This window comes from Xylocopa sonorina, chromosome 16, assembly GCF_050948175.1.
Source record: "Xylocopa sonorina isolate GNS202 chromosome 16, iyXylSono1_principal, whole genome shotgun sequence".
Lineage (NCBI taxonomy): Eukaryota > Metazoa > Arthropoda > Insecta > Hymenoptera > Apidae > Xylocopa > Xylocopa sonorina.
Genome location: NC_135208.1, coordinates 2,152,131 through 2,179,702, shown reverse-complemented (window position 1 = coordinate 2,179,702; position 27,572 = coordinate 2,152,131). Strand labels below are relative to the sequence as shown.

At 34.7% G+C, this 27,572-nt stretch overlaps 4 protein-coding genes across 4 annotated transcripts in view; 2 read left to right on the top strand and 2 right to left on the bottom strand.

Moving 5' to 3' along the window:
- Fra (neogenin protein frazzled) overlaps positions 1 to 8,553 on the bottom strand; it is a 37,463-nt gene extending 28,910 nt beyond the window's left edge. Inside the window, exons 1-2 of the mRNA XM_076907432.1 lie at positions 8,456 to 8,553; positions 29 to 194 (exon numbers count right to left, since the gene is read on the bottom strand). Coding sequence (XP_076763547.1) covers positions 29 to 194; positions 8,456 to 8,510 — 221 coding nt within the window. The 5' untranslated portion in view covers positions 8,511 to 8,553. The remainder of the gene's footprint in view (positions 1 to 28; positions 195 to 8,455) is intronic.
- The window catches only part of C1galta (Glycoprotein-N-acetylgalactosamine 3-beta-galactosyltransferase 1), a 326,221-nt gene that overhangs the window by 223,502 nt on the left and 75,147 nt on the right, over positions 1 to 27,572 (top strand). The gene's annotated exons all lie outside the window — the stretch shown is intronic.
- Positions 10,688 to 15,407, top strand: Bap55 (Brahma associated protein 55kD). Its single transcript, XM_076907450.1, has 6 exons — positions 10,688 to 10,915; positions 11,084 to 11,429; positions 11,763 to 12,092; positions 12,174 to 12,425; positions 12,500 to 12,697; positions 15,184 to 15,407. The coding sequence occupies exons 2-6, from the start codon at positions 11,103 to 11,105 to the stop codon at positions 15,397 to 15,399; spliced, it is 1,323 nt and encodes a 440-aa protein (XP_076763565.1). The 5' UTR covers positions 10,688 to 10,915; positions 11,084 to 11,102; the 3' UTR covers positions 15,400 to 15,407.
- Positions 18,654 to 25,708, bottom strand: Cypl (peptidyl-prolyl cis-trans isomerase-like 1 Cypl). The gene is made up of 5 exons (XM_076907445.1): positions 25,593 to 25,708; positions 22,897 to 23,030; positions 21,297 to 21,386; positions 19,782 to 19,889; positions 18,654 to 18,779 (listed from the first exon to the last, which is right to left on the bottom strand). Exons 1-5 carry the CDS (start codon positions 25,661 to 25,663, stop codon positions 18,664 to 18,666), a joined length of 519 nt encoding a protein of 172 aa, XP_076763560.1. The 5' UTR covers positions 25,664 to 25,708; the 3' UTR covers positions 18,654 to 18,663.

Below are 27,572 nucleotides of genomic sequence, written 5' to 3'. Positions count from 1 at the left end.
TGTTGGGCATTGATGGTCAATCGATTACCGATAATTGTCCCCAATAAAGTTAATAGGCTGTCCATCGTCAGTTCTCCACTGTATACCGGGCTTTCCAAGACTACTTTTCGCTTCGCAATCCAATCTAGCTGGACCCCCCTGTTCAACAACCACATCTTGCGGCTCAATAGTAAAATACAATCCGCCTGCTCTAGCTGCCAACAGCAAACATTAATCGCTATAGTTCACGGAGGTAATCTCTACAAGGTGTTTTCTTAAATAACAATAAAGCATAATAACTGCACATTTTATTTCTATTTCTGAGAACAGTGATTTCATGAAATTTATATTGTAGTTTCTGAGGTATCTTATGGGTGAGTGGATGCGATGGATGTTGAAGAAATTGCTGAAGAGAAGACGATCTAAGGTTTTCTTTTTAAATAAGAACGAAGTACAACAATAAAATTTTATTTGTGTTATGGTATAAGAAAAGTGCTTTAATGTTCAGTTTTCTCTTCTACTGATCTTCATAAAATTTATATTGTGTTTTCTAAGTTTTCTTATGCTTCTATGAATGTGATGGATGCTGAAGAAATTGCTGAAGAGAACAGAATCTGAGAAAAGTGCTTCAATATTCAGTTTTCTCTTCTACTGAATTTCTTCTTCTTCATCATAAAATTTCTATTGCATTTTCTAAGTTTTCTTATGCTTGTATGGATGTGGTGGGTGTTGAAGAAATTGCTGAAGAGAAGAGGATCTAAGAAAAGTACTTTAACATTGCTACAACAAATTGCTAATTATATTTTAGCTAACAAAATGCTATTATTAAATTATTTTATGCTTGTACAGATGCAGTGGATGTTGAAGAATATTGTATTTTCTAAATTATCTTATGCTTGTACGGATGTGGTGGATATTGAAGAAATTGCTGAAGAGAAGAGGGTCTAAGAAAAATGCTTTAATATTCAGTTTTCTCTTCTACTGATCGTCATCAAATTTCCATTGTATTTTCTAAGTTTTCTCATAGGTGCATGGTTGTGGTGGACATCGAAGAAATTGCTGAAGAGAAGACATACATGTATGCAGGAATAATTGAAAGGTGAAAGAGAGAGGATAAAAGGTCGGCAACCCTACAAAAGGCACCCTTTAACGGGACACCCGAGCCTCGCGCCTAAATTCTCCTTTCTTCTCTCTTTTGTGGGGCTTTGCGATTGCCTGATACAACATGTGCGACCGCGACCAACATCTTTCCTCGATAATTCTTTGTACTAGCTGAGAAATAAAGAGAAACCAGCGGGACTATTTTTACGAGGGGAACCTCTCTCCAGCGAGCACGTCTCTCCCTGTCTCTCCCTCGATTTATCCACGTTTCCATGCTTCTATCCCATTTCTTCTTTCCCCAAGGCCTTCCAGCGTTTAATACGAAGCGATCGATCTGCATTTCTTTTTGCTGGAGGCGATACAAATGAGAAAATTTCAGTTTTTCTGGAAACATTCTTTCCATTGCTCTTTAATACTATTTTTTCTTTTTTTAAATTATGTAGATAGTTAGAAAATTGTGTAAATTAGTTATACAGTACTGTTTAAGCTTAATCCACGTCCCAAAGTGGAAATTGTAGCTCAAAGAAGAGTGAATTTCAACTTTTCTGCAAAAATTACTTTCATCAATGTTTAATACTATTTCTTCTTTTTTTTTTTAATTATGCAGATAGTTAAAAAATTGTGTAAACTAGTTATATGTTACTGTTCAAGTTTAAGAACGAAACACAGCCTCCTGAAGCGGTTCCTTCTTTAATCCACGTCCCAAGGTGGAACTTATAGATCGACGCGGCTCAAAGAAGTTCGCAGCCAGCTCGTTAGAGCCTCCTCGAGGAATTCTTAAGCCTGCCAGCCTCTAAAAAGACGCGCGTTGTGTGCAAGATAATTGTGAAAATTTTTCTCGAACTAATGATCATCCTGTACCTCGTATACCTCGTTCTGGTTCCTTTGTGAGAGAGAAGTCGAGTAAAATGCAGATGCAAAACGCTCCAAAGCCTTACGTAACTGTTTGGCGGATAAAGTAATTCGTTTGGGGTGCACGCGAGGGCAGACTTTTCGCCAGCTGGATGAATTAACTGAAACGTGAATTATTCGATGAAAGCGTCGATCGAGGTTCCACAAAATTGAGAGACACTGGCTACGGTTATTGGGTTACAGTTTCACGCTCACGGTGGTCTGTCACCTTCGCCAGGGAGCGAACACGTCTTCGTCGATCAGGCGGAGTAATTCACACCGAGCAGATGATGCCTCGATCCTCCTTTAAACTCCAATTACGCGTCGAGTCTCGTCTGTTTACCATCGCGAATCGATTCTCGCGTGGCGGAGGATCGCGCTGAGGACCTCGATGCGTCTTGAATTGTGGTTTTTCCTCGGCTCTGGCGCTGGAGGGTGCGATCAGGCAACGGACGCTGGTGCAGAAGAAGAAAAGGGAGAGAGAGAGCGAAAGGAACGCGCGAAATTTGGCGTCCGATAGCGCCGCGGCGGTGCATTCCCAAGGAAAATAAACCGTTCGCCCGTCTATTTGATTTATGAACGGAGGCGACAACCTACCGCACCGCATACCGAAATAGATCAAGAGGAGAACACCGTTTGGCGCGAGGTAGACCCGCCGCGGGGACAACCACTGGCCACCTTATTTTCTACAGGGTGTTTATCAGCCATCGGTTTATATATCTTGTTTAGCCGCGTTACGGCTGTGTGTTAGACAGAGAGAAAGATATATATATGAAGGGAGGTGAAAAGAGAGATAGAGATAGGTAGACTGAATGACTAGGACTGAAGCATATGAAGAGTGTGTGAGAGAGAGAGATGGAAAGATAGTAGACATATGAAGAGTGAGAGAGAAAGAGATGGATAGATAGAAAGATATATAGAGAAAGAGAGATAGAGATGGACAGATAGAAAGACATATGAAGAGTAAGAGAGAAAGAGATGGATAGAAAGATATATAGAGGAAGAGAAAGATAGAATGACTGTAAGGCATAAAGAGGAAGAGAGACAGACTAAAGCATATTAAGAGTGTGAAAGAGAGAGAGAGATGAAAAGATATATGAAGAGTAAGAGAGAAAGAGATGGATAGATAGAAAGATATATAGAGGAAGAGAAAGATAGACTGACTGTAAGGCATAAAGAGAAAGAGAGACAGACTAAAGCACATGAAGGTATGGAGAAAGAGATAGACAGATAGAAAGACATGAAAAGAGAGAGAGAGAGAGATATGGATAGATAGAAAGATATATAGAGGAAGAGAGAGATAGACTGACTGGAACACACGAAGAAAGAGAGAGATAGACTGATTGTAAGATATGAAGAGAAAGAGAGACAGACAGACAGATTGACTGAAGCACATCGAGAGAGAGAGAGAGAAAATATATAAAAGAAGAGAGAGATAGACTGATTGCAGGACATGAAGAGGAAGAGAGACAGACAGACAGACAGATAAACTGAAACATATGAAGAAAGAGAGAGACAGACTGATTGCAAGACACGAAGAGAAAGGGACAGAGAAACTGAATGAAGCATACGAAGAAAGATAGAGAGAGAGAGATAAACAGATAGAAAGATATATAGAGGAAGAGAGAGATAGACTGGTTGTAAGGCATGAAGAGAAAGAGAGACACAGAGACTGACTGAAGCATATGAAGAGAGAGAGAGATAGACAGATGTATAAAGAAAGAGAGAGACAGATTGACTGAAAGATTCATGAAGAGAGAAAGAGATAGTAAGATATGAAGAAAGAGAGGGTGAGAGAGAAACAAACAGACGGAGAAATATGAAAAGAGAGAGACAGACAGAGAGAAAGAAATGAAGAAAGAGAGAGAGAGGGAAATAGACAAACGGAGAAACATGAAGAGAGAGAGAGACAGACAGACACATTGCAAGCGAGAGAGAGAGAGAGAGAGAGTTGACGAGAGAGAGAGAGAGAGAGAGAGAGAGAGAGAGTTGACGAGAGAGAGAGAGAGAGAGAGAGAGTTGATGAGAGAGAGAGAGAGTTGACGAGAGAGAGAGAGGGAGAGAGAGAGAGTTGACGAGAGAGAGAGAGAGAGTGAGAGAGAGAGAGTTGACGAGAGAGAGTTGACGAGAGAGAGAGAGAGAGAGAGAGAGAGAGAGAGAGAGTTGACGAGAGAGAGAGAGAGAGAGAGAGAGAGAGAGTTGACGAGAGAGAGAGAGAGAGAGAGAGAGAGAGAGAGAGTTGACGAGAGAGAGAGAGAGAGAAAGAGTTGACGAGAGAGAGAGAGAGTTGTCGAGAGAGAGAGAGAGAGAGAGTTGACGAGAGAGAGAGAGAGAGAGAGAGTTGACGAGAGAGAGATATTTGAAGAGAGAGAGAGAGATATACATATATATTTGAAGAGAGACAGAGGCTTGTAGATAGTGATATTTGAAGAGAGAGAGAGAGAGAGAAAGAGAGAAGCTTAGAGAAAGATATTTGAAGAGAGAGAGAGAGAGGCTTGGATATAGAGATTTGAAGAGAGGAAGAAACAGAGAAAAATTTAAAGAGAGATATTTGAACAGAGAGAGAGAGAGAGAGGCTATAAGAGAAAAATTTAATGAGAAAGAAAGAAATGAAGCAAAAAGCCTATAGAAAGAGAAGGATGGAAAAAAGGAAGACACGAATAAACATATTTAATGATACAGAGAAATAAACCAGAAACCCATAGAAAGAGAAATATATAAAAATAAACACCCGAAGAGCGAGAAAGAAAGACACCTCGAAGGAAAGAGATATCGAAAGACCAAAGAGAACGGCGAAGAGGAAGGAGGCTCGCAAGAAAGGGACAAAAACATCGAGCCGTTAGAGGGATAGAGCGAGAGAGGTGAAAACTACCGTATCATGTACAAACTTACGGCGAGTCTTGATGTCGCTATCTCGACCGAGTTAAATGTATCGGATAATTTCCAGGAGATAAGGTTCACACGATCGACGCGAGGACCGTTTCGCATCGACTTTTCATGGAGCGATCGCGCGAAAACCTCTCTTTCTATCCTCTAGCCTGCCTCTTAAATTGCTTGATTGATCGCTCGACAAACGACGTCGAGCCTTTTTCATGCACCATCAGCAACGTATCATAAATTCTCCATACACCAACAATAATCGACGAACTATGCGCGCTTTTAATTCTCTTTTACAGACAACGAGAAGTTCCGACGTGAACTTTAAAGGCATCAGATTAGTCGTTGCAGAAGTTAAATAATTCCTCGAACAGCGTTACTGGTTTTTTTGCAGCCTCTGTTCGTCACCTGGCACGAATTTCCGCGCGTCGATAAATCCTCAGCGATTTTTTGCAACGCGGATTAATCCGCGGCGCGAACGTGCATAGTCCACGGAAGCGGGAAAGGGAAGGAGAGAGAATGTTGAAAAACGCGGTAAAAGTACTCGACATGTGACGAACAGACCGTGAAGGAAGGCAAGGTACATATACACATCGTGCTACGACAAATCTACGCTGTGTCTCATAAATACGAGTATAAAAAAATACATTTAAATCCCACTTCCAGAGAACCAATTATTAAGCTTGCAAGGTGGTGCGAAAAGTTATACAAATCTAGCCAAATAAATTCTATACTGGAAGAACAAGGTATCTTGCACCTTCTTCTTGTATTCTCTTCATCTTCTGACTTTTATTTTAATTTAAGGTACGAAGAATCAAAGAATGAGAGTCAAACTACTTCTGAAGAGTAGGATTTTTTCAAATGAGATGGAGGAGCTCAATGAAACCATAGAACTATAAAAAAAATACATTTAAGTCACACTTCCAGAGAATCAATTACTGAGCTTGCAAGGTGGTGCGAAAAGTTATACAAATCTAGCCAAATAAATTCTATACTGGAAGAACAAGGTATCTTGCACCTTCTTCTTGTATTCTCTTCATCTTCTGACTTTTATTTTAATTTAAGGTACGAAGAATCAAAGAATGAGAGTCAAACTACTTCTGAAGAGTAGGATTTTTTCAAATGAGATGGAGGAGCTCAATGAAACCATAGAACTATAAAAAAAATACATTTAAATCCCACTTCCAGAGAACCAATTATTAAGCTTGCAAGGTGGCACGAAAACCCATACAAATCTAGCCAAATAAATTCTATACTAGAAGAACAAGGTATCTTGCACCTTCTTCTTGTATTCTCTTCATCTTCCGACTTTTATTTTAATTTAAGGTACAAACAATCAAAGAATGAGAGGCAAACAACTTCTGAAAAGTAGAATTTTTTCAAATGAGGTGAATTAGCTCTAAAAGAGGAGGAGGACTATAAAAAAGGACTATAAATATATAAGAAGGATATAAAAAAAATACATTTAAATCCCACTTCCAGAGAATCAACTACTAAGCTTGCAAGGTGGCACAAAAACTCATACAAATCTAGCCAAATAAATTCTATACTAGAAGAACAAGGTATCTTGCACCTTCTTCTTGTATTCTCTTCATCTTCCGACTTTTATTTTAATTTAAGGTAGGAAGAATCAAAGAATGAGAGTCAAACTACTTCTGAAGAGCAGGATTTTTTCAAATGAGATGGAGGAGCTCGATGAAACATACAAATCTAGCCAAATAAATTCTATACTAGAAAAATAAGGTATCTTGCACCTTCTTCTTGTATTCTCTTCATCTTCCGACTTTTATTTTAATTTAAGGTACGAAGAATCAAAGAATGAGAGGCAAACAACTTCTGAAGAGTAGGATTTTTTCAAATGAGATGGAGGAGCTCGATGAAACCATACAAATCTAGCCAAATAAATTCTATACTAGAAAAATAATGTATCTTGCACCTTCTTCTTGTATTCTCTTCATCTTCTGGCTTTTATTTTAATTTAAGGTACGAAGGATCAAAGAATGAGAGGCAAACAACTTCTGAAGAGTAGGATTTTTTCAAATGAGGTGGAGGAGCTTGATGAAACTAAACGACTATAAAAAAAATTATTATATAAAAAACACTATAAAAAAAATACATTTAAATCCCATTTCCAGAAAACCAATTACTAAGCTTGCAAGGTAGCACAAAAACCCCTACAAATCTAGCCAAATAAATTCTATGCTAGAAGAATAAGGTATCTTGCACCTTCTTCTTGTATTCTCTTCATCTTCTGGCTTTTATTTTAATTTAAGGTACGAAGGATCAAAGAATGAGAGGCAAACAACTTCTGAAGAGCAGGATTTTTTCAATTGAGATCGAGGAGCTCGATGAAACCACCCTGTACATCGATACGCGTCTTAAGCACGTACATAAGTCGCGTGGGCGATGACCATTAAGGTGTTGTTACGACATCACCTCGCAGGAGTACACACGTTTGTAAATACCACTTTACATGGAACACATTTGGACGCGTGGTACCGTATTTGGGCTACCAGCGTTAGAGTGGATCTCCTCGCGTCGAAACGAACCGAAGAGCCCTTATACGCTCGTATTACAATAAAGGGTGCGCTAGAAAAACCGTGGACGAGGGACGAGCCTCGATCTCGAGCTTTTTCCACCGCAGAATCGATCAACATCGGATCCCATCCGTCCGTTCAACTGGAAATCGAACTGGTCACCAGCTTCAGAGCAAAAAAACAAACGAAAGAAACGCGATTGGGCGTTTAATTTTCAGCGTGGGCTGTGTACAGCTGATAGATCGACACAGCAATCGCTCAACGTTTAACGCACGCGTTTCCTATCGCGATAATAATCGCAACGAGAGGCTTGTCGCATTGTTCGAATGCTTCGTTACAGTATTCGACGAAAAAACTGATACTCTCGTCGCTGTTCGCGTTATTGCTGTCTCGTGGAACGATATCTGGTCCTGGTGCGAACCTCCTCCAATTCATTCTTGCTTTTTATCAACAGCACTGTATTGTGCCCTCGTTACTACCAACAAGATACCAATTACTCCATCTCTTTCATTAATACAAGCTAGCCAAACTTCAGAGGCTACTAAACTTCAACATGATCAACCGTTCAACGTTTTTGTACTTAATTAAAAATTGTTTGGAGTTTGTAACTGCGAAGTTTGGTTCGTTCTAATTAAAACGATCGTTTAAAGCGACAATTTGTTACACAAAGTTGATGAGATTCAGTGTTTGTCCAAGAAGAGGGATTGAAAGGTCTCCACTACGAATTCGAACATCTCTAGCGTTAATAGAGCAGCGACAGGGGTTCTCAACGACGATATTCAATCTTCTAGAATTAAAATCGTATAACTTTAACGTGAAATCTTCGTTCATAAACTAGTAGAAGTGTTTTTTTAAGAGCAACAGTGTCTCGAAATCTGTTCAAGTCCAACGAAAACGCGAAGCGCTCGTTCTCGTTCCATTTTCAATTGCGATCGTGACAATTGCGTCCTGCTACCTCGTCCCCACTTTCGTGGACGGTTCCGCGAGATTTTTAAGCCTCTCTGCAGCGAATTCGAGGAACAAGTGAGTCTGTACGTGCGTGTGAAGAGCGAGAGATCGATTCGACTTACCCAATTCGACGAGTGTCAACAAAGCCAGGGGGATAGCGAGGATACGCGGCTCCATTGGGGCCAGCGGGTGTCACAGACTCCGACGCGTACGAAAAGCCCACCGTCAGTCGCTTTGAGAAGATCGTTTCAGCGAGCGTGGCTAGCCCTGGTCGATGGAACACATGCCAATCGGGGCCAGTTTCACCGCGGCACGTTCGACAAACGGCCGCGTCTCATTTTCGCTTGGCACTAGCGACGACAGCAACACGGGGCTAAAACACGGCCGCGCGCCTCCTCATTGTCTCGAGTCCACCGACGGTCTGAGCGAGGCCGCCATTTCGTGCGCATCGCGCGATACCAGCGCCACTGGTGATTGATTGTTGAATTTGCAGGTGGTTTGGGCAATCGTTACGTTTATGCTGGCTCCTGTAACCGAAATTGTTGTTTTCATTAATTTTGATGGAGAGTTATATTGTTTATCTTGAAAATATAACCTCTCTACGAGAATGAATTAGGTTAGGTTAACTTTTGAAATTAATCTATGATATATGCAAAATGAACAATTTTCACGTTCGATTTTGTTAAAAACTTAATCTAACTTGTACAACTATTTCAAGAAATAAATTAATCTCACGAAATTATATAGTTTTATGTTTATGATATTTGTAATAAACAGTAAATAAAGTTTGTAGCGTTCTAAAATCTACTGTGGCGCCATTGGTGGTTGCTCGTTGAACTTACAGGTGATTCGACCAATCGTTGTTTGTATTGCTTCTAACAACCAATACGATTCTTTTGATTACTTTAAATAGTGTAATATTGTTTATGTTGGAAATATAACCTCTGTACTAGAATTAGTTAGGTTAGGTTAGGTTTCGAAAATTCAATTCTGATATTAATCAACGATGCATGGAAATATAAATACGTAGAATTTCTGCATGCTTTTAATTTTGATGAAAACTAACCTAACCTACACAACTATTTCATAAAATAATGTATTCTTACATCTATATATTGTTTTTATACATATATATTCACGATTATTTGTAATAAACTGCAAATAAAGTTTGTAATGTATCTACTGTGGCGGCACTGGTGATTGGTCGTTGAACTTGCAGGTGATTTGACCAATCGTTAAGTTTGTATTGTTGATTCGACCAATCGTTAAGTTTGTATTGTTGATTCGACCAATCGTTAAGTTTGTATTGTTGATTCGACCAATCGTTAAGTTTGTATTGTTTCTAACAGCCAATACGAGAGTTTCAATTACTTCAGATAGAGTAATATTGTTTAAGACGAAAATATAACCTCGATATGAAAATGAATTAGGTTAGGTTTGATTTCGAAAGTTCAATTCTGATATTAATCAACGATACATGTAGAATTTTTATGAAAATATGTTGAATTTCTGCATGCTTTTAATTTCGTTAAAAAACTAACCTAACCTGTACAATTATTTCATGAAATAATGTATTAAATATTATAATGTATTAATAATAAACTTTAAATAAACTTTGTAGTGTTCTAATATATACTGTTACCCCATTGGTGGTTGTTCGTTGAACTTACAGGTAGTTCGACCAATCATTAAATTCATGCATTTTCTAACAACCAATACGATTGTTTTAATTACTTCAGATAGAGTAATATTGTTTAAATTGAAAACATAACCTCATAAATATGTGAAAATAAGTTAGGTTAGGTTAAGTTAAGTTACGAAAATTCAATTCTGATATTAATCAACGATGCATGGAAATATAAATATGTAGAATTTCTGTCTGTATCAAATTTTGTTTTCAAAAACTAACCTAACCTCTACAACTATTTCAAGAAATAACGTAGTGTTACATATTTTATGTTATATATATTATTGTTATACATATATATTCTAGATTACTTGTAACAAACTTTAAAATAAAACTAATAAATAATAATAATAATACTAATATACACTGTGGCGCCACTGGTGGTTGCTCACAGAACTAACAGCCATTTCGAACAATCGTTAACTGTAAACTACTTCATACTAGTTTATACCATCTCTAACAACCAATACAATCATTTTAATTACCTCAAACTAACCAACATCGTTCAATCCAAAAACATAACCTCTGCACCTCCTCAAAAATAAGTTAGGTTAGCTTTCAAAAATTCATTACTAAAATTAATCCACATCCATTAAGTTTCATTAAAAAACGAACTCGTACCACTAACAGTAACCTAACCTAACCTATATTATTGTTTCATAAAATAATGCAACAATCGTCATAAAATCTCACGACTGTTCATAGCAAACTTAAACAAACTTTGCAGTGCCTCATCTAGTCTTCACTATGTCCATGGTGGCGGTAGCAAGCGTCTTTCTAAGTTGAGGTTATGTTTCTGTTGCGCTTGAAGAAGGATACATAAATAAAACGTTCATGTAGTCGACAAACTCCATCCTCGTCGTTTCGTTAAGTTATTTTTCTAACTAAATTACAGGTGAGTATTTGAAATCAAAACTAAAACCACCTCAAAACCCATCAATCTTACGTTATTCATTACCATCCTAATTAAACTTGATATTTGTACATAATTATCTCTCTAAAAATAACTCTAGCCAATTCTGTAGATTTGAGTATATTTTGTAAACAAATTGTTTCATCGCAGATACTTTCGAGGCAGCATAATGTCAGGCGGTATGCTCTACGGTGGAGACGAGATCGGCGCGCTGGTGTTCGACTTGGGTCACCATTCGTTGAGAGTCGGTTACGCTCAAGAAGACACCCCGAAGGCTGAGATTCCAGCTGTGGTGGGCATCGGAGAGGATGGCAACTGCATGACGACCAAAACGGAGCCCATGGACATAGACGATAAGAAACCGGACAACAACGTCACTCAATCTGGGGCCAAGTATTACATCGACACTACGATACTTCACGTTCCGAGAAAGAACATGGAAGTAGTGAGTTATATGAAAGACGGGATGATCGAGGATTGGGATCATTTCGAGAAGGTAATTGATGGGTCCGACGAAGCTTTCAGCGAGCCGTTTACTGTAAAAATAACTCGAGTTGCTTAACGAAGTGAATAAACAAAGTCGTAGTGATTTAAATAATTACTGAGATGCGTTAAACATTTTCTGAATTAAAAAACAAACTGAAAAGCGCTTTCTACTGTTTGTATTTAATTTTATTATTTATTGCGGTTCAGAGAAGATTTAAAGAGCTCAGTTTTCCCTAACGATTTCACAGAAAGCGATATAATAATTTTATTTGGTCCGCTTTCAAGTAAACGGCTCGGAACAGTCTTTAAATTGATCAACGTAGATAATAATCTAAGCTAACAGGTTTTAGACTACACTTATTCCAAAGTAATACAATCTGACGCCGAGTACCACCCAGTGCTGTTCTCCGAGTCCCCATGGAACCAGCGTAGCAAGCGAGAGAAGCTGACAGAGCTGATGTTCGAGAAGTACAACGTGCCAGCGTACTTCTTGGTGAAGAACGCAGTGCTCGCTGCGTTCGCCAATGGCAGATCGACTGGCATAGTTGTGGACAGCGGTGCGACCCACACGTCAGCTGTTCCAGTGCAGGACGGCTTCGTGCTGACCCAGGCGATAGTCAAATCGCCACTCGGTGGCGATTACATAAGCATGCAGTGTAGACAATTTTTACAGGTACGAATGCGCAGCGTTGAATTCACTATCTCTCTGTTTCGCAAGGAAGCTGGATAACTATATGCAAACAAATAATAACAGGACAATGACATTGACTTGTCGCCTTCTTACATGGTGGGCAGCAAAGAAGTCGTTAAAGACCACGAAAAGCCACGCTGGGTGAAAAAGAAGGGGCTGCCGGAGGTGACCAAGTCGTGGCACAATTATATGGTGAAGAAGCTCATCCAAGACTTCCAGGCTACCGTCTTGCAGGTATCTGAGACACCGTACGATGAGAAGTTTGTCTCTACGATACCAGCGGTCCAATACGAGTTCCCAACTGGATATCATCAAGTGCGTAAGAATTAGAGGGATCAATGGTTTTTTGTTTGGAGCGATTGGTGGATAATTAAGCGTAAAATTTGTAGGATTTTGGCAGCGAAAGATTTCGCATACCAGAGGCACTTTTTGATCCTAGCATGGTTCAGATGCGTGGCGGTATGGTTGGTAATACCATGCTCGGAGTGGGGCATATTGTTACGACCAGTGTGGGCATGTGTGACGTTGATGTGAGACCTGCGCTTTATGGAAGCGTTGTTGTCACTGGTGGCAATTCGTTTATTCAGGTACGTATTGTGAGTCGTTCGATATGCGAAATGGAACGGTGCTTTGAAAGCGAAGAAGTGCTTCTACAAGAAGAAATGTTTCTTCGAGAAGAAATTTCTCAATACGAAATTAAATGGTTCTTTGAGAAGAAATTTATGAAAACAAAGAAATGTTTCTTTGAGAAGAAATTTCTGAAAGTGAAGAAATGTTTCTTTGAAAAAAATTTCTTAATGCGAAGTAAAATATTTCTTTGAGAAGAAATTTCTGAAAACTAAGAAATGTTTTTTTGAGAAGAGATTTTTGAAAGCGAAGAAGTGTTTCTTTGAGAAGAGATTTTTGAGAGTACAAAAGTGTTTCTTTGAGAAGAAATTTCTAAAAGCGAAGAAATGTCTCTTTGAGAAGAAATTTCTCAATGCGAAGTAAAATATTTCTTTGAGAAGAAATTTCTGAATGCGAAATCAAATGTTTCTTTGAGAAGAGATTTCTGAAAAATAAGAAATGTTTTTTTGAGAAGAGATTTTTGAAAGCGAAGAAGTGTTTCTTTGAGAAGAGATTTTTGAGAGTACAAAAGTGTTTCTTTGAGAAGAGATTTCTAAAAGCGAAGAAATGTCTCTTTGAGAAGAAATTTCTCAATGCGAAGTAAAATATTTCTTTGAGAAGAAATTTCTGAATGCGAAATCAAATGTTTCTTTGAGAAGAGATTTCTGAAAACTAAGAAATGTTTTTTTGAGAAGAGATTTTTGAAAGCGAAGAAGTGTTTCTTTGAGAAGAGATTTTTGAGAGTACAAAAGTGTTTCTTTGAGAAGAGATTTCTAAAAGCGAAGAAATGTCTCTTTGAGAAGAAATTTCTCAATGCGAAGAAATGTTTCCTTGAGAAGAAATTTCTGAAAGCGAAATGAAATGTTTTGCTTGCTTAAATTTTCTTATTCTTCAGGGACAAATTTCTTCATCGTCTGATGAGAATTCTTAAAGTTAAGGGTTTCAACGTAGTCAAGAATTATTTTTTAATGTCTAACAAATGTTTCTACGAGAAGAAATTTCTCATTGCAAAGAAATTTCTCAATGCGAAATTAAATGTTTTACTTGCTTAAATTTTCTTATTTTTCAGAAAATTCTTCAAGAAATGTTTCTTTGAGAAGAGATTTCTAAAAGCGAAGAAATGTCTCTTTGAGAAGAAATTTCTCAATGCGAAGAAATGTTTCCTTGAGAAGAAATTTCTGAAAGCGAAATGAAATGTTTTGCTTGCTTAAATTTTCTTATTCTTCAGAAGCAAATTTCTTCATCGTCTGATGAGAATTTTCAACGTTAAAGGTTTCAATGTAATTAAGAATTACTCTTTAATGTCTAACAAATGTTTCTTTGAGAAGAAATTTCTTAATGCGAAATGAAATGTTTTGCTTGCTTAAATTCTCTTATTCTTCTGGAACAAATTTCTACATCGTCTGATAAGAATTCTTAATGTTAAGGGTTTCAACGTAGCCAAAAATTACTCTTCAATTCTAGAGAAAACTATAAGAGACTATATTCTTCATCGTCTGACCAGAATCCTCAATGTTAAGGGTTCCAACTTAATCAAGAATTATTCTTTGATATCTACTAACTAATGTTTTCTTCAGAACGCAACAAATTTCTTCATCGTCTGATGAGAATTCTTAATGTAGTAAAAAATTACTCTTTGATGTATTCGACTTGGTTTGCTGCGAAACATCTTGAAGAGACTATATTCTTCATTGTTTGATGAGTATCCTCAACGTTAAGGATTCCAACGTAGCCAAGAATTACTTTTCAGTGTCTTCGATGTCTTGGTTCGCTGCAAAACATCTCGAAGAGACTATATTCTTCATCACTTGATAAGAATCCTCAATGTTAAGGGTTTAAATGTAGCTAAAAATTACTCTTTGATGTATTCGACTTGGTTTGCTGTGAAACATTTCGAAGAGACTATAGCAACGCTTGGTATTCCAGGTTCTTCTGTTCCGCTGCGCTAATGTTTAATGCTCCAAGGGGTTTCAATGTTGATCGCTATCCATTTTACAGGGTTTTCCTGATCTAATCTGCTCCGTTAATGCTCCAAAAGGTCTCAATATCCATTATTCTCTATTTTACAGAGTTTTTCCAGATCTATTCTGCTGCGCTCATAGTCCAAAAGGTTTCACCTGATTTAATCTGCTGTATTAATGCTCCAAAAGGTCTCAAACATCCATCGTTCTCCATTTTACAGAGTTTCCTTAATCTACTTTGCTACGCTAATACTCCAAGAGGTCTTAAACATCCATCGTTCTCTATTTTACAGGGCTGTCCTGATCTAATTTGCTCCGTTAATACTCCAAGAGCTCTCAACATTCATCGTTGTCCATTTTACAGAATTCCTCTGATCTAATTTGCTACGCTAATGCTCCAAGAGCTCCCAACATTGATCATTATCCATTTTACAGGGTTTTTCTGATCTAATTTCCTACGATAATGCTCCAAAAGCTCTGAACATTCACCCTTCTCTATCCCACAGGGCTTTCCAGAACGCTTGAACAGAGATCTCTCCATGAGAATCCCCTCGAGCATGCGATTGAAGCTGATCAGCGTAAACGGTTGCGCTGAGAGAAGATTCGGTGCCTGGATCGGTGGATCAATCCTGGCCTCCATCGGCACCTTCCAGCAGATGTGGATCTCAAGCCAGGAGTACGAAGAGAGTGGCAAGAGCCAAGTAGAACGGAAATGTCCTTAAATAAAACCTCATCAGCCATCCTTCGTCTTCTCTTTTCCTACAAAAAAAAAAAAACACACCAACGCTTGTACAAAAGCTGTGTCGTTGGCAAGATTCTCACACGTAACGAATGGTTCTCCAGACCCTGAGAGTTGGCTTCGAGGCTGAGACGAATGATTATTCGACTTGACTCTCTCCGTTTCACAATAATCTTCCTTTCGAATGTTCACCAGCCAGTTCAAGATTAGTATATATATATATTTTACTTACGCGTGATACTAAGTAAATATCCTGTAAAATAAGTCGCAGTCGAACGTGAACGTTCTATTTATTACCGATGCACCGCGTGAATATGCAATAAAATATGATTTTATAAGAAACGATGTATAAAGAATTGTACTGGGACTTTTTATAAATACTTAAGGTATAAAGGCTGTGCCCGTAGAGTTTTTATGATCATTGCTTTCGACTCCTTTGGGTGGATATTTCCTAGGTGGGATCGATTGGAATTGGATAAAAGTGGTTTCAATCTTTGAGAATCGCAGCTGTTAAGTTTTTCATTCTTGTTTTAGGTATATCCGATGAGACGTAGGTGTAGAATCATGAGACGTAGCAGTAGAATCATGAGACGGAGCAGTAGAATTATGAGATGTAGCAGTAGAATCATGAGACGTAGCAGTAGAATCATGAGACGTGGCAGTAGAATTATGAGACAGCATAAGAATTATGAGACATGGCATAAGAATTATCTACAAGTAGAATCATGAGACGTAGCAGTAGAATCATGAGACATAGTAGTAGAATCATAAAACGTGGCAGTAGAATCATGAGACGTAGCAGTAGAATCATAAAACGTGGCAGTAGAATTATGAGACAGCATAAGAATTATGAGACATGGCATAAGAATTATCTACGAGTAGAATCATGAGACGTAGCAGTAGAATCATGAGACATAGTAGTAGAATCAAGAGATGTAGTATAAGAATTATCTGCGAGTAGAATCATGAGACGTAGCAGTAGAATCATAAAACGTGGCAGTAGAATCATGAGACGTAGCAGTAGAATCACGAGACGTGGCAGTAGAATTATGAGACGTAGCACTAGAATTATGAGACATGGCATAAGAATTATCTACAAGTAGAATCATGAGACGTAGTAGTAGAATCATGAAGAAAGAATTCTTGTGCTATGTCTCATGATTCTACTGTAATGTCTCATGATTTTAGAGCTACGTCTCATGATTCTATTGCTATTTTCATGATTCTACTATTAGAATCTCATTACAATTGTGAGACGTAGCAGTAAAATAATGAGACGTAGTAGTAGAATCACGAAGAAAGAATTCTTGTGCTATGTCTCATGATTCTACTGTAATGTCTCATGATTTTAGAGCTACGTCTCATGATTCTACTGCTACGTCTCATGATTCTATTACTATTTTCATGATTCTACTACTAGAATCTCATTACAATCGTGAGACGTAGCAGTAAAATAATGAGACGTAGTAGTAGAATCCTGAGATGTAGTACAAGAATTATCTGCAAGTAGAATCAAGAGATGTGGTATAAGAATTATCTGCGAGTAGAATCATGAGACGTAGCAGTAGAATTATGAGACATGGCATAAGAATTATCTACAAGTAGAATCATGAGACGTAGCAGTAGAATCATAAAACGTGGAAGTAGAACTATAAGACAGCATAAGAATTATAAGACATGGCATAAGAATTACCTACCAGTAGAATCATGAGACATAGTAGTAGAATCACGAAGAAAGAATTCTTGTACTATGTCTCATGATTCTACTGTAATGTCTCATGATTTTAGAGCTACGTCTCATGATTCTACTGCTATGTCTCATGATTCTATTGCTATTTTCATGATTCTACTATTAGAATCTCATTACAATCATGAGACGTAGCAGTAAAATAATGAGACGTATTAGTAGAATCCTGAGATGTAGTACAAGAATTATCTGCAAGTAGAATCAAGAGATGTGGTATAAGAATTATCTATGAGTAGAATCATGAGACGTAGCAGTAGAATCATGAGACGTGGCAGTAGAATCATGAAACACAGCAGTACAATTATGAGACATAGCACAAAAATTATCTACAAGTAGAATCATGAAACGTAATAGTAGAATCATGAGATGTAGTGCAAGAATTCGTTTGCCTCATTCGTGTGTACATTTCGTGGTAGAATCGATTGGAATTGTATGAAACTGCCTTTAATCTTTAACAATCGCTCTTTATAGAATTTTTTTAAACCCTTTGCTGGCATTTTAGAAGTCGCACAGCTTTTTATAAAGACCAAACAAGCTGTGGCGAACAAATATCTCTTTATAGAATTTTTTTAAACCCCTCGCTGGTATTTTAGAAGTCGCACAGCTTTTTATAAAGACCAAACAAGCTGTGGCGAACAAATATCTCTTTATAGAATTTTTTTAAACCCCTCGCTGGTATTTTAGAAGTCGCACAGCTTTATAAAAGAAATTAACTGTCTCTTATGATTTTGACCAATATTAGAATCGTAAAAAAAATAATCAGTATCTTCTTTTCAATTCTAATTTCTCGTTTAACATTCTTTTACTCAGACGAGTAGCTTTTCTCTCTTATTTTATGAAATATTGATAAAAATAGCTTACTGCTCTTACGCTAAATTTCATACGCATTAATACAAATTACAAAAAGAAGATAAGACTCTAACGAACACCCATTCGCAGCCAGAATTCTCTGTAACATCAACGTTTGCTTCATACTTTTAAAAAACCCAAATTTAAGCAATACGAACAATTACGCATATCATTATAAAATCGAAGCGATGCAAACTGTTTCACAGTCTCTCCATATTTTTTTTTTGAAGCGTTACGATGGTCTTGTATTCCCAAAAAAGGAATCGTTGCCACTGCATCGAATTCTGACTGCGTTACAATTTATTTCTGTTCGCAATTTACGTAAACGAAGCTAAAGAAGCTTACGAATACCCACAGATGGCAGCGAAAGCCTTGCACTTATTATATTCTACTCGATTTGATGTATCTGCGAGTCTTGGACCAGAATCTCATTATTTTCCAAGCCTCCGTCTCTGTTTCTTCAATTAAAAGTTAAAGCGTTCTCCTCGCTTTAGATAATAAATAATCCAGACGGTTCGATTCTCATTTTTAACAATAGTTTGCGAGTAAATTAATACAGGAATCTCTTAAACGAATTAATAATATCATGAGAGAAATTAATCTTAAGTATGTCTCATGTTTCGTTACAATATTAAGCTGCGTAACTTAATATTACGCGTTTCTTATGGACCCTTTAACAATCTTTATGTCGTCTACAGGTCTGTCGTTCTTGTCAGTCTCCACCAGACCGATTCGTTTCACCGTAGCCATGCCAGAGTGGATTCTACCTGTTAACAAAGAGATAACGAAAGTTTTGCTGAGATACTTGAGTATTGAACTTGTATTATGCGCTTATTTTCATTGATCGCAGTTTAATATTTGTGTTTGAGAGTCTACGTCAATGGTGTAGGGTCAGATTTGTTGATAGCGAAGCGTTTGATAGCTGCGTTTGCATGTAAACGATGAAGAAATGGTAAGCGAGCAGTTTCTTTGCTTCGATTCTAAAATTGAGGCGATTATTATTTATATTTTGGAGAATATGAGACAAGCAAAGCTTCTAGAGCTTCTATAGACTCTAACGATGCAATTATTATTTATATTTTAGGGAATAGAAGGCAAGCGATGCTTCTACAGTTTCTGTGGACTCCATTATTCGCTTTGATTCTAAAATAGAGGCAATTATTATTTATATTTTGGAGAATATGAGACGAGCAAAGCTTCTAGAGCTTCTATAGACTCTAACGATGCAATTATTATTTATATTTTAGAGAACAGAAGGTAAGCAGAGCTTCTACAGCTTCTATAGACTCCAACGATGCAATTATTACTCATATTTTGGTGAATATGAGGCAAGCGATGCTTCTACAGCTTCTGTGGACTCCAACGCCACTGATCCAAGTCTCTACGAGTCAACGTTGGCCATCAAAGTTATAATATCAAAGGCGCAAACTTCCATAAATTCTAAAAGAAGATCCGTGGACTCCAACGATGCAATTATTATTTATATTTTGGTGAATACAAGGCAAGCGATGCTTCCACAACTTCCATAGACTCTAACGATGCAATATTTTAGAGAATACAAGGCAAGCGATGCTTTCATTTGATGCGATGAATGAAAGAAATTCAATTTGATCCAATCGGAGACTCAGATTTCCATGAACTTAAACTTACGCTTATTAAAATAGAAATAGAAGGTAAATTTCTTCATAAAAAACTTAAAAATAGAATACGATGGCTAATATTGACTTAAATAATTTGTAACGTGTAACAATAAAGCAAAAGTGGCTCACCAAAAATTGTATGCTTCCCATCGAGCCACTGCGTAGGTGCTAAAGTGATGAAAAATTGTGATCCGTTAGTGTTCGGTCCAGAATTAGCCATCGAAACAACTCCAGCACCTGAATACGATACAATACTTAATTAATTTATGGCTTCAGAGACCTATTGGTTAATTCAATGCTTTTATGATTAATTGAATACAATTTTACTTGGAAATTGTTTCATAAATTTTCATTATTTCTGCAATGTTTTTGCATTTAATCGAATACAATTTTAATTGGAAATTTTTTCATAAATTTTCAATTATTTCTATAATGCTTCTACGCTTAATTGAATACAATTCTGCTTGGAAATTATTTCATAGATTTCCATTATTTCTACAATTCTCCTGGATTAATGCTCTACGCTTAATTAAATACAATTCTACTTAGAAGATCTTTTATAATTTTCAATTATTTCTGCAATGCTTCTACGCTTAATTGAATACAATTCTGCTTGGAAATTATTTCATAAATTTCCATTATTCCTACAATTCTCAATTTTCCATCATTTCTACAATTCTCCTGGATTAATGCTTCTACGCTTAATTAAATACAATTCTACTTAGAAGATCTTTTATAATTTTCAATTATTTCTGCAATGCTTCTACGCTTAATTGAATACAATTCTGCTTGGAAATTATTTCATAGATTTCCATTATTTCTACAATTCTCCAGGATTAATGTTTCTACGCTTAATTAAATACAATTCTACTTAGAAGATCTTTTATAATTTTCAATTATTTCTGCAATGCTTCTACGCTTAGTTGAATACAATTTCGCTTGGAAATTATTTCATAGATTTCCATCATTTCTACAATTCTCAATTTTCCATCATTTCTACAATTCTCCTGGATTAATGCTTCTACGCTTAATTAAATACAATTCTACTTAGAAGTTCTTTTATAATTTTCAATTATTTCTACAATGCTTCTACGCTTAATTGAATACAATTCTACTTGAAAATTCTTTCATAAATTTTCCATTATTTCTACAATGCTTCCATGTTTAATCGAATACAATTTTACTTGGAAATCCATTCATAATTTTCCATTATTTCTACAATACTCCTGCACTAATGCTTCTACGCTTAATCTAATACAATTCTACGTGAAAATTCTTTCATAATTTTCCATTATTTCTACAATTCTCAATTTTCCATTATTCTTTCGATTTTCAATTTTCCATTATTTCTACAATTCTCATAGACCAATTTCAATATTTATGACAATAGTGTTTTAAAAGATAATTAATACGATACACCATTATTTTTACAGTCAGAATTACAATATATATCAGTATGACAACATTAATATTGTTATCGCATGAGTTTAGAAGCGTTGGATCTGCGAGAACTGAAGCTTGCGCATCTTCGAAGAAGAAAAATACCCAACGGAGAAGATCAAGACTTAATTAAGGCCCATGTATCTGAAAATTCTCATTCGATTGCTCTAATTAAGAAGAAAAATATCTGTGAATCGAACGAACCAGTATGTTTTAAATCATCGTGTACTTCATCATCGAAACACTCTCCGTAGATGGATACGCCTCCTTTTCCTGTGCCCGTTGGATCGCCACCTGAATACAAATATTGAGATTAATTAGTAATTAACTTTTTAGTATGTTATATGTATAAAAAAGATATGAATACAATATTGATAATAAAAAAAATATATAAATACAATATAAATAATAAAAAATATGTTAATGCAGTATACATAATAAAAGAAATATAAATACAAAATATATAAATACAGTATACATAATAAAAGAAATATAAATACTGTATAGATAATAAAAGAAATATAAATAGGAAATATATAAATACAGTATATGCAATAAAAGAAACATAAATACAAAATATATACATATACAAAATAGATAATAAAAAAATATATAAATACAATATAATAAAAATATAAATACAATATATACAAATACAAAAATTCTGATCCTTATCGTATCATATAATTAAGACGAGTACCACAATAAGATAATTAATCTGTATAAGAGAAAACCGTGGAATGAATATAAATACAAAATATATAAATACAATATAATAAAAATATAAATACAGAATATATAAATACAATATAATAAAAATATAAATACAAAAATTCTGATCCTTATCGTATCATATAATTAAGACGAATACCACAATAAGATAATTAATCTGTATAAGAGAAAACCGTGGAATGAATATAAATACAAAATATATAAATACAATATAATAAAAATATAAATACAGAATATATAAATACAATACAATAAAAATATAAATACAGAATATATAAATACAATATAATAAAAATATAAATATAGAATATATAAATACAATATAATAAAAATATAAATACAAAAATTCTGATCCTTATCGTATTACGTAGCTAAGACGAATACCACAATAAGATAATTAATCTGTATAAGAGAAAACCGTGGAATGAATATAAATACAAAATATATAAATACAATATAACAAAAATATAAATACAGAATATATAAATACAATATAATAAAAATATAAATATAGAATATATAAATACATTATAATAAAAATATAAGTACAAAATATATGAATAAAATATAATAAAAATATAAATATAGAATATATAAATACAATATAATAAAAATATAAATACAAAATATACGAATAAAATATAATAAAAATATAAATACAAAAATTCTGATCCTTATCGTATCATATAATTAAGACGAGTACCACAATAAGATAATTAATCTGTATAAGAGAAAACCGTGGAATGAATATAAATACAAAATATATAAATACAATATAATAAAAATATAAATATAGAATATATAAATACAATATAATAAAAATATGAATACAATATAATAAAAATATAAATACAAAATATACGAATAAAATATAATAAAAATATAAATACAAAAATTCTGATCCTTATCGTATCATATAATTAAGACGAGTACCACAATAAGACAATTAATCAACATAAGAGAAAACTGTAGAATAAAGTTTGTTCGCTTGTGTGAGAATTGCAATAATGATTAAATAAACATGTAAATGGTACTTGTAACTTACAATAAAATGTAGAAAATACTCGTATACCTTGTATCATGAAATCTCGAATAACTCTGTGGAACTTTGTTCCGTTGTAGTATCCACGCCGTGTGAGTTCAGCAAAATTTCTGCATGTAATTGGTACGTGCTTCCAATAAAGCTCGATTACTACTTCGCCCATTCTACGAAACAGAGAATTAATTATATAGAGTAAACTGTGGACCAGATTTGATAAATTTTTATTTTCTAATTCAATTCTAATTTATTTTCTAATATTTTATTCTACAATTATTTATTTCTATAATTTATTTTTCTAATATTTTAGACTGTCTCGCTTCCAATAAAGCTCGATTACTACCTCACCCATTCTACGAAACAGATAATTAATTATATAGAGTAAACTGTGGACTAGATTTGATAAATTTTTATTTTCTAATTCAATTCTAATTTATTTTCTAGTATTTTATTCTACAATTATTTATTTCTATAATTTATTTTTCTAATATTTTAGACTGTCTCGCTTCCAATAAAGCTCGATTACTACTTCGCACATTCTACGAAACAGATAATTAATTATGTAGAGTAAACTGTGGACTAGATTTGATAAATTTTTATTTTCTAATTCAATTCTAATTTATTTTCTAGTATTTTATTCTATAATTATTTATTTCTATAATTTATTTTTCTAATATTTTAGACTGTCTCGCTTCCAATAAAGCTCGATTACTACCTCACCCATTCTACGAAACAGATAATTAATTATGTAGAGTAAACTGTGGACTAGATTTGATAAATTTTTATTTTCTAATTCAATTCTAATTTATTTTCTAGTATTTTATTCTATAATTATTTATTTCTATAATTTATTTTTCTAATATTTTAGACTGTCTCGCTTCCAATAAAGCTCGATGACTACCTCACCCATTCTGCGAAACAGAGAATTAATTATATAAAGTAAATTGTCGACTAGATTTGATAAATTTTTATTTTCTAATTCAATTCTAATTTATTTTCTAATATTTTAGTCTACAATTATTTATTTCTATAATTTATTTTTCTAATATTTTAGACTGTCTCGCTTCCAATAAAGCTCGATTACTACTTCACCCATTCTGCGAAACAGAGAATTAATTATATAAAGTAAATTGTCGACTAGATTTGATAAATTTTTATTTTCTAATTCAATTCTAATTTATTTTCTAGTATTTTATTCTATAATTATTTATTTCTATAATTTATTTTTCTAATATTTTAGACTGTCTCGCTTCCAATAAAGCTCGATGACTACCTCACCCATTCTGCGAAACAGAGAATTAATTATATAAAGTAAATTGTCGACTAGATTTGATAAATTTTTATTTTCTAATTCAATTCTAATTTATTTTCTAATATTTTAGTCTACAATTATTTATTTCTATAATTTATTTTTCTAATATTTTAGACTGTCTCGCTTCCAATAAAGCTCGATTACTACTTCACCCATTCTGCGAAACAGAGAATTAATTATATAAAGTAAATTGTCGACTAGATTTGATAAATTTTTATTTTCTAATTCAATTCTAATTTATTTTCTAGTATTTTATTCTATAATTATTTATTTCTATAATTTATTTTTCTAATATTTTAGACTGTCTCGCTTCCAATAAAGCTCGATTACTACCTCGCCCATTCTACGAAACAGATAATTAATTATGTAGAGTAAACTGTGGACCAGATTTGATAAATTTTTATTTTCTAATTCAATTCTAATTTATTTTCTAGTATTTTATTCTACAATTATTTATTTCTATAATTTATTTTTCTAATATTTTAGACTGTCTCGCTTCCAATAAAGCTCGATGACTACCTCACCCATTCTGCGAAACAGAGAATTAATTATATAAAGTAAATTGTCGACTAGATTTAATAAATTTTTATTTTCTAATTCAATTCTAATTTATTTTCTAATATTTTATTCTACAATTATTTATTTCTATAATTTATTTCTCTAATATTTTAGACTGCCTCGTGGTTCCAACTTCTCGCTGTACAGATATTTCTATTGATGATGTTTGCGTTCATTTATTTACCATTCTGAATCCTTTTTCTATTCTATTATTGTAAATATAACATCTTAGCTGTTCGTATTCTTATATAATTCTAATTTATAAATGAATATCTAATTCTAATTAATATAGAATCCTACTTCTGCTTTATAATTAATTTGAGTCCAAAATTTGTGCGCTTTTTTAAGTTTTCAGCTGTAGAATGCTAACAGAAATTTTTTCATGAGAAAGAAATCGTACAAAAATGCTCAATTAAAATATTTCTCAGCTAACGACAAAGGTACAATCATATTTCACTGGTGTATTTTATCGTTTGTATATTGTTTCTGCAATTCTAATTCTGCTTTATTATAATATTATTATTTCATTAATTTTACACAATACGATAATGTTCTTTGAATATTCTTAAAAAGAAAAAGAAGTCGCAGTCCAAAATTTGCGCGCTCTTGAAAGTTTTCAGCTCCAGAATAATTCCAGGCAACAGAAATTTTTTCATGAGAGAAGAATTGTTCAAACAATTATTAATTGCTACAAAAATGACCAATTAAAAAATTTCTTAGCCAACAATAAAGTCAATATATATATTTTTCACTTTATATTATATATATTTTTTTAAAGAGAACTTCGACTAGTTACTTCGCACAACATTTCATCGAAAGTCTTTAAGTACTTAAAAGAACAAGAATTTCATACACTTACGTTGTTTCGAATGCTACGAAAGGTGGTTGCCAATGTTTATCAGGAATACCAGATATATTTGCGAGAGCCATTTTAAAGCTACGATGCTTCCAATAAGTTTCGTTCTACTCTGTTACCTAAAACAATGTACATATACATAAATACATGTTACAAAATATTTATAAGTAGCATTACAAGTTTTATTCAAAGTTTCAGTTGTATTTGTAAGTGCGCAGAATTTGTACTAAGCTATAATTTATTTATATAATGATTGTACTCAGATAACACAGCGATAAATGGCTGTGGAAGTGCTAATACTTGTCCATAGTGCCTCCACAGTGCCAGCACAGTGTCGATGGTACCTTACAGTGCTCAACACAGTGTCGGTGGTACTTCGCAGTGCTCAGCACAGTGTCAATGGTACTTCACAATGCTTAGCACACTGTCGATGGTACTTCACAGTGCTTAGTACAGCTAATATAGTGTTGATGATACATTACAGTGCCCAATATAGTATTGACGATACATTACAATGCCCAATATAATGTTGTTGGTAAGTTACAGTGCCCAATATAGTGTTGATGATACATTACAATGCCCAATATAATGTTGTTAGTAAGTTACAGTGCCCAATATAGTGTCGATGGTATGTTACAGTGCCCAATATAGTCTCGATGGTACATTATAGTGCTCAATATAGTATCGATGGTACCTTACAGTGCTCAGCATAGCGTCAATGGTACTTCACAATGCTTAGTACACTGTCAATGGTACTTCACAGTGCTTAGTACAGCTAATATAGTGTTGATGATACATTACAGTGCCCAATATAGTATTGACGATACATTACAATGCCCAATATAATGTTGTTGGTAAGTTACAATGCCCAATATAGTATTAATGATACATTACAATGCCCAATATAATGTTGTTGGTAAGTTACAGTGCCCAATATAGTATCGATGGTACCTTACAGTGCTCAGCATAGCATCAATGGTACTTCACAATGCTTAGCACACTGTCGATGGTACTTCACAGTGCTTAGTACAACTAATATAGTGTTGATGATACATTACAGTGCTCAATATAGTATTGACGATACATTGCAATGCCCAATATAATGTTGTTGGTAAGTTACAATGCCCAATATAGTGTTGATGATACATTACAATGCCCAATATAATGTTGTTGGTAAGTTACAGTGCCCAATATAGTGTCGATGGTATGTTACAGAGCCCAATATAGTCTCGATGGTACATTATAGTGCCCAATATAGTATCGATGGTACCTTACAGTGCTCAGCACAGTGTCAATGGTACTTCACAGTGCTCAACACAGTGTCAATGGTACTTCACAATGCTTAGCACACTGTGGATGGTACTTCACAGTGCTTAGTACAGCTAATATAGTGTTGATGATACATTACAGTGCCCAATATAGTATTGATGATACATTACAACGCCCAATATAATGTTGTTGGTAAGTTACAGTGCCCAATATAGTGTTGATGATACATTACAATGCCCAATATAATGTTGTTGGTAAGTTACAGTGCCCAATATAGTGTTGATGGTATGTTACAGTGTCCAATATAGTCTCGATGGTACATTATAGTGCCCAATATAGTATCGATGGTACCTTACATTGCTCAGCATAGCGTCAATGGTACTTCACAATGCTTAGCACACTGTCAATGGTACTTCACAGTGCTTAGTACAGCTAATATAGTGTTGATGATACATTACAGTGCCCAATATAGTATTGATGATACATTGCAATGCCCAATATAATGTTGTTAGTAAGTTACAGTGCCCAATATAGTGTCGATGGTATGTTACAGTGCCCAATATAGTCTCGATGGTACATTATAGTGCTCAATATAGTATCGATGGTACCTTACATTGCTCAGCATAGCGTCAATGGTACTTCACAATGCTTAGCACACTGTCAATGGTACTTCACAGTGCTTAGTACAGCTAATATAGTGTTGATGATACATTA